Source organism: Lipotes vexillifer, unplaced genomic scaffold, assembly GCF_000442215.2.
Source record: "Lipotes vexillifer unplaced genomic scaffold, Lipotes_vexillifer_v1.1 scaffold195, whole genome shotgun sequence".
NCBI lineage: Eukaryota > Metazoa > Chordata > Mammalia > Artiodactyla > Lipotidae > Lipotes > Lipotes vexillifer.
The window spans coordinates 1,089,503-1,097,465 of NW_006799532.1; the positions used below are offsets into that span (position 1 = coordinate 1,089,503).

The 7,963-nt window shown below is 36.5% G+C and overlaps 1 protein-coding gene across 1 annotated transcript in view; it reads right to left on the bottom strand.

The window, feature by feature from the left end:
• Positions 1-7,963, bottom strand: part of DCC (DCC netrin 1 receptor) — a 1,189,680-nt gene that overhangs the window by 108,393 nt on the left and 1,073,324 nt on the right. The window contains 1 exon segment of the mRNA XM_007471661.1: positions 4,915-4,947. Coding sequence (XP_007471723.1) covers positions 4,915-4,947 — 33 coding nt within the window.

Consider the following 7,963-nt stretch of genomic DNA (forward strand, 5'->3'; position numbering starts at 1 on the left):
CCTACACGAAGATGCTCTGCCGTGCTTAGGTTTTTTTAAATTTTAATACCAATCCTAAAATTTGATCATCTGAAAACTTAAAAGAAATCAAAAAAAATTTGGGCGAAAGTCATCATTTTACAGGTGAGGATGCTGAGAAGAGTTCAGTCACATGCCCAAAGCCACACAGGTGCTCAGAGTGACAGCATGGCGCTAGAATACTGGGCATCTGATTCCATTCTGGTTCTCTTCCAGCACACACTGAATGATGCAGACGGGAAAGCCCAGAGCATTACCAGCCATCACCACGATTCAGAGGAGAGTAATTCTCTCTCCATGGTGGGAGGGCTGTTCTCAGCAGGCTGCCTTCATCTGGATCTAAAAACTGGTCTGTGAATTTATGCCTCTTTTCCAGGTCTCCTGTTTTAGGTCACCCCTCTGCAGCCATGGAGAATTAAAGATACTTGATAGTGCTTGAAGCAAGCATTTTCTTCATGATTCATATCATCAATGATACAGATCATTTCATGAAGATTCCTGTCCTCTTTATGGTACTATGTCATGGTCATAGCACCTACTCTATTGCCCCCTTGGGCAGGCATGGAAACACACATGAAATTGAAAACATTTGTGTTCATGCTAAGAATTACCAGTTTTTACATTATAGGCACCTCAAAGTGAAGAACAACATTTTGGGGTTAAATGGAATCTAAGGATGCAAAGACAATCCTTTAAGATTAAAAATTTGATCTAATCATCACTTTCGAGAATTGCTCATAGTTTATAGTTACTGCTAACCTCCACTGCAACCCCAAAACAAGAAGGTTTTATAAATGCTTCTGTGAGAAACTCTAAAAGGTTTAAGCTGATTGTTGAAAAACAAAAAGCCAATTATTTTGTAAGTATAGAAACAGTCTACAAAGACTATATACTCTGGGAGTCAGAGATAAAGATGTTTGAATTCCAACTCTGCCTGCCACTATATTTGAGTGACCTTTTGTAAAACATTACCTTCTGCTTCCTCATTTGAAAATCTAGAAAGATAATCAGTAAAAGAGTGAAAGAACAGCTTGATTCTTGAAAGTGGATGCTGTGAACTGAATTATGTCCTCTCCCACCCCCAAATTCATATGTTGGATTCCTAACACCCAGTGTGACTGTATTTGGAGATATGGGCCTTTATAGAAGTAACTGAGGTTAAATGAGGTCATAAGGGTGGTGCCCTGATCCGACAGGATTAGTGTCCTTATAAGAAGAGATATGAGTGAGCTCATACTCTCTCCACCATGTGAGGACACAGCAAGAAGGCAGCTGTCTGCAAGCCAGGAAGAGAGCCCTCACCAGAAACCAACCCTGCCAGACTTTGATCTGAGATTTCCAGCCTCCAGAACTATGAGAAAATTAATGTGTTACTTAATGCACACAGTCTATGGTATTTTGTCTTGGCAGCCCGAGCTGACCAAGACAGTGGAGTTAGCACCATCCTCATGTTTCCTGAGATAAAGAACTGTCAGTATCATATATTCAGTGCTGTGGCTTCCCACTTATAACATGACCCTGGATTGAGAGCTGTTTGCTTTGTTCTCTAGAATATTCACAGAGTTGGGGAAAGAAAGGTTGATATTGGGAAAATATTCACCCACTTTAGATACAGAAACTTTATAGATGTAGGTCAAAAGTGTGTGTGTGTGGTTGTGTATGTATATACGTAGCATATAGTGATGGAGACACTCGGTGGTTCAAAACAGGTTTTGCAAGATGCTTGTCTGGGTTTGAATCATGGCCTTGCTACTTCCTAGCTGTGTGTCTACAGGCAAATCACTTAAACTCTCTGAGCTTCAGCTTCTGTATCACTAAAACAGAGACAATAATAGCAACTCTTTCACAGTATTGTTATGAGGATTAAATGAGTTAACACAAGTCAAGTTCTTAGAACAGCGACTGATGGTGAAAGCTCCATAAGGATTAATTCTACCATTACACATGCCCACCCAGACACAAATTGACAGGGTTTTTACCAAAATATGGAAAATAAAAAAGGAAAAGTGTCTAAAGCAGAGGATTTCTCTATCTTTTCCACTCACTTCACATAACCCATACAATTTCCCTACCTTGCCTGAACCTCCAAAAGAGTAAATCTGTGGTTAATCTCTAAAATTCCATGATTACTTTAAAACTTACTGGCCACCTGTGCCTAGAAGAGACTAGAAAAATAATTAAGATGTGGAACGAGAGATAAGCAAATGCTAGATATAATCAATTTACACTTACGTAAAGGGGAAAAGGAGTCCTATATAAATCATCTATTATTTTCATACTAGTACTACTATCAGAAGAAAATATTTTCCCCAAATCACACGTGATTCAAATATAATTGACTTTTTGTTTTCACATTTATGTTCTTCAGGGCAGATATTAGATTCCAACGAAAAGTAATTGTGACAAGAGACCACAGAGATACTTTTTAAAAACAATCAAAACTTTTCTCACTTCCTCTCATATAAGTCAAACTCGATCTCCTGCTTTTCTATTTAGGATTCATCTTTGCAAGGTTAACTCTAACCCAGGGTGCTAAATTTTCTCTCTGAGCAAATTTTCTCTCAACAGAAATTCAGTGCTTGCCATCAATGTAACAGTGGGACCATTCTGCGTGGGAAGGGGATATATTGGTCTAACAGAGAGCACAATTATGCATATTCCACTGATTTGCTATGTGCTGAGAGTGGGAACATTCAGAACAGCTTTTTCCTACTATTTTCACCATTCTTAGGGAGATCTTTAAACTGGGTTATTTTTTGTGCACTTGGTCATCAACTCAGATGAATGATTTTATTTACAAAGAGCTTTTAACTGCCAACAAATTTTATACGCTTTCTTGTAAAAATGTAAAGATCTTACCTATAATCACTAAATTACATGTTGTCACTCCCTCTTAATTTTACAAGTAATTTGAGTTTGATGTAAAATTTAGAACCTATCAATTTGACCAACTCTATACCAGCGGTGATTGAATATGGGACCAACTAGTATAATATGTGACAGAATCCTTTTAAGTAATGTTAGATGAAGAAAAAGAACAATTTCCCAAATATATTAACACACTCAGGCACTGGCAATAATTCTTGGGAATTCCTTTTGTTCCCAGTAATTGATCTGATTTCACTGTCAATATGAAAATCTGAGTAAAATCCATGGAGAGTGTGTGACTAGAGAGATTGTACAAAATATATTTCTTGGTAGCTGAAAATATTATTAAACAAAACAGTTAACTTAAAAAGTAATAGCAAAAAACAGTTAAGAGGAATCCAGAAACAACTGGAAACCCACTTATTGAGAAGCTTGGGCATGTTGTCACCCAAACGGCTAATAATGTAACTTTTTATCTGGTTCAGTTACTTAAAAAAAATGTTTGTGTGTTTTCTTTCTCTCTATGCATACTTTTTCTAAATATAATTTCAAAAATTGGCAGGTACCTGCCTGTGGAAATTCCAAATTCACTTCAGTTAAAGAAACTATGTGATGTTGTTTTAATTATTTTTGAACTGAAATAATACATTCTGCTAATTAACTATTCCAGCTTGACTTTGCCTAGCACTAATATTTAATTTACCTAAGTGAATACACACTAACTGCCAATTGTTTATCATTAGTAGTTTTACAAATATTACTGTTAAGTAGATATTGGCCTTACGAAAATATTTTAAGTATAAGCAAGCAGGAACAGCTAGGTGATTAATGGAAACATGAACCCTGGGTGGACATTTCTGTGTACTGTATCATTTCTATCACTCCCTGTGTGATGCTCTAGCCATGTTCTCTTAAGCAGAGGGATGGTATATGGACCCAGAAATAAACTTGAACACAGGATCATTATAGATAATACTACTCGTGTAGACAACCTGCTACTGTTAGTGAAACTTAACATTCAGATGCTTAGTATCTGTCAATAGTTGGAAAGTATTCCTGTTGAAAAGCATGTTTTCCTGAAATCTACAACAGGAGGTCTTATGAGACATGATGCTGACAAGGAGGTTCTGTTGACAGGTGCCCAAAGCAGGAGACAACTATACAAGCTGTAGACTCTGAACCAATACTCATGACACTGACTATACCAGCATTTCCAAACACTCCCTTCTTTGAAGAATATAACACCTGAAAAAATAAAACTCATAAACTCTTCTTTTTCTCCTTTAGCATTCTACTAATTAACCTTAGTGGTAAAAGAATGGAATCCTAATAGAGCAGTCTACAAAATCACGGTAATAAATTCCTATCTACCTGAGAGTTGATGGATAACTCTGATTTACCTCCATTTTCCTTTGTGTAAAACCATCCCTGTTTCTCTACACAAACCGGCTTTTAGCAAATGAATGGAAGGAGGGTAAAATACTGCAAGTCAAACTGGTACCTGATTCATGAAATGAAAGCTTTCTGGCTTCAAAATGAACAAAAGTAATGCCCTAAAGAAAAGTTGACCTAACTTTGTTTTTATGTATTAAAAGAAGCTCATTGTAGAGGAAAAGCACACGTGATTTATGAGTTTTCTCTGTCGAGCTATAGAACTTTAATCCAGAGTTCATGAAAGGGTGCAAAAGAGCAGCTTGAAAATTATGCTGAGCTTAATTATACTTAATGTGAATTATTCAGAAGTGCAGACAGAGATTAAAAATTTATTTCATACAAAGAAGCTTGACATTTTAATTGGTCCTTCAGAATGGAGACAAAACAATTTCCCCTCAAGAAAATTTACATCCTCCCTATCAGAGCCGAAACCTCAGCCAAGCAGAACTTCATTAATAAGATTAATTATCACACTGGTGTCTGCTTCATCAGGTGTATGGCCCAGGCGAAAAGAGGAATAGAAAATAATGACTGACATTTCTAACAGATACGATTGATTCAGGGAGGGAAAAATGACAGATTAAACCACCATACCTTGGTCATTAGCCATTTTGTCAGGGTGTTCCACTGTGGGGAAAGAGAAATATTATTAGATTTATTTTGGTAGTTTCCATCAAGAAAGCTGACATTTCAAATCAACTGTTTTGTTAGCGAGTTCTCATATCAAGGCCAATGCCCTATTGAAAACAAATTGATAAGGAATTTGGTTAATGTGATTATTTTGATTAAATTAGTCATAGAAAGAAACGGAAAATAATTGTTTTGCTGTATAAATGTGTTCTAAAAGTGTTATTTGTAACATTCCTCTAAACATAAGCTCAAAATGATCATCATGCAAGTTTAATTAATGATACCATTTACAGTAAAATAAAGTGCATGTCATTACCAAGTAATTATCACCCGTATACTTTAAACAAGTTAAGGAAGCTATTTTCTTGTATTCATTTTAAATTTTTCAACAAGAAAACTTTATCAATTCTCACATGAATAGGGTAAAATAATAAAATATCACAAAGTTTAATCTAAATTCTTTGATTTTAAACCTTGTGAAGAAGTCTTGAATTGTTCACAACTTGTCTACAGATAAAGATGAAGGATTTGTGAAACATTACCTAGTTACATTTCTTGCTCTCACAGAATGAGTAACCAGTTTCCTTTCAATTGCTCATTTGGAGTGAAACCTGATTTAGACATGAAGCCCTAAAAACCTGGATAGATGAAGATTGGCTCACTTTTCTCCTGCCTCCCCCCCCCCGCTCCCCGCCCACTTCTACTCTGTCATTAAGGGCTGTCATGCAGGTTGAGGCTGAATGCTTTTTTCTGTGCATTCTTGGCAAACTTTCGGATTAGCTGTTACCAAATCCAGCTTTCGAATAGCTCAGTCACCAGAATTCAAAAGTCTACTATTTATTAGCATACTCTTCCTAGGAGAATTGAGAAATAGACTATCTAGTTATTCTAAGCCTTTTCTTTAGTACGTCCAAGCAAATGGGTAAAAATGTCAACCAGATACCTGTTTCTAATTTTTTGGCTGTTTGCCATCATGTTTTACTAAGATTTTGGCCAGATATATGGGCATAATGTGGTAACATATTTTTTTTTTAATTAATTTATTTATTTTTGGCTGTGTTGGGTCTTCGTTTCCGTGCCAGGGATTTCTCTAGTTGCGGCGAGCGGGGACCACTCTTCATCACAGTACGTGGGCCTCTCACTATCATGGCCTCTCTTGTTGTGGAGCACACGTGCAGGCTCAGCAGTTGTGGCTCACGGGCCTAGTTGCTCCGCGGCATGTGGGATCTTCCCAGACCAGGGCTAGGCTAGATCTCTTGTTGTGGAGCACACGTGCAGGCTCAGCAGTTGTGGCTCACGGGCCTAGTTGCTCCGCGGCATGTGGGATCTTCCCAGACCAGGGCTAGAACCCGTGTCCCCTGAGTTGGCAGGCAGATTCTCAACTACTGCGCCACCAGGGAAGCCCCTGTGGTAACATATTTAAGAGCCAAGTATCCTTTAAAATAACACACATCAGACGTTAAATATACATCTTTAAATATCAGCTATAGAACATCTGAATTATTTTCAATGGCTAAATAATAGAGGCTCTTGAAATTATTCATCCTCCAGAAAAATAATACTGTGCTGTAAAATGGAAAGGACTTATATGCAGATCATTATGAGGTAGTTACCATTCTTGGGTCTTAGTATTTTTCTGTATAAACATATAATTGTCCTTAAATTGAGCTGTAATTTTTACACTTGCAAGCATGTAGTTTTTCTAGTAATCATACCACAAGATATTTTTTTCATGTTGCTACATTGTGTCCTTAAAAAAAAAAATTAATTTTGTTTGAGATTTTCTTTCTTGCCATACCAAAATTTCTTTTAATATATAAGGACAATAGTCCCTGAAAGGAAATATTTAAAGTTGGCAATAGTATGCCATCCACATAATACAATGCTTTTAAATTTTTATTCCCTTATATAAAAAGGCTAAAGTGTTTCATTATATTTTGAATAGAGCCCATATACATGAAATCAGTACAAAATTCCAAAAGGGTTGTAAATGAAAAAAAGTCAAGTTAAATATGTCCGCTTTGTGCTGATGGCAGAAAATGTAATAATGTATCTTTCTTTGACATGTTGGCTTTCAGCATAAAAATATAACTTTTAATTAATTTTATCTTTTTTTTTTGTTTCCAATTTTTTTCCAATTATTTAAGAAATAATTGACGTACATCACTGTACAAGTTTAAGATACACAGCATGATGATTTGATTTACATATATTGGGAAATGATGACCACAACAGCTTTAGTTAACATCTGTCATCTCATACAGGTACAGTAAAAAGAAAGGAAAAAATTTTCTTCATCATAACTCTTGGGATCTACTCTCTTAGCAACTTTTCTGTATATCATTCAGCAGCGTTAACTACAGTTATCATGTGTTTATTACATCCTTAGTACTTATTTATCTTATAAATATCTTGAAATATCAAATATCTTGAACGTTTGTACCTTTTGATTACCTTCCTTGAATTCCTCCTCTCATCACCTCCTACCTTTGGTAAACGTAAATCTGATCTTTTTCTATGAGTTTGGCATTTGTTTATCTGTTTGTTTAGGTCCCATATATAAGTGAGATCATATAGTATTTGTCTTTCTCTCTCTGACTTATTTCACTTAGCATAACACCTTCAAGGTCCATCCATATTGTCACAAACGGTAGGATTTCCCTGTTTTTTTTTGTTTTTTTTTTTTTTGCGGTACTCGGGCCTCTCACTGTTGCGGCCTCCTTCGTTGCGGAGCACAGGCTCCAGACACATAGGCTCAGCGGCCATGGCTCAGGGACCCAGCAGCTCCACGGCATGTGGGATCTTCCTGGACCCGGGCACCAACCCGTGTCCCCTGCACTGGCAGGCGGACTCCCAACCACTGCGTCACCAGGGAAGCCCAGGATTTCCTTGTTTTTTTATGGCTGAATAATATTCCATTATGTACATATAATTATATATAACTTTATTATATATATATAATGGAATATATATACATATATCACAACTTCTTTATCCATCTGTGGACATTTAC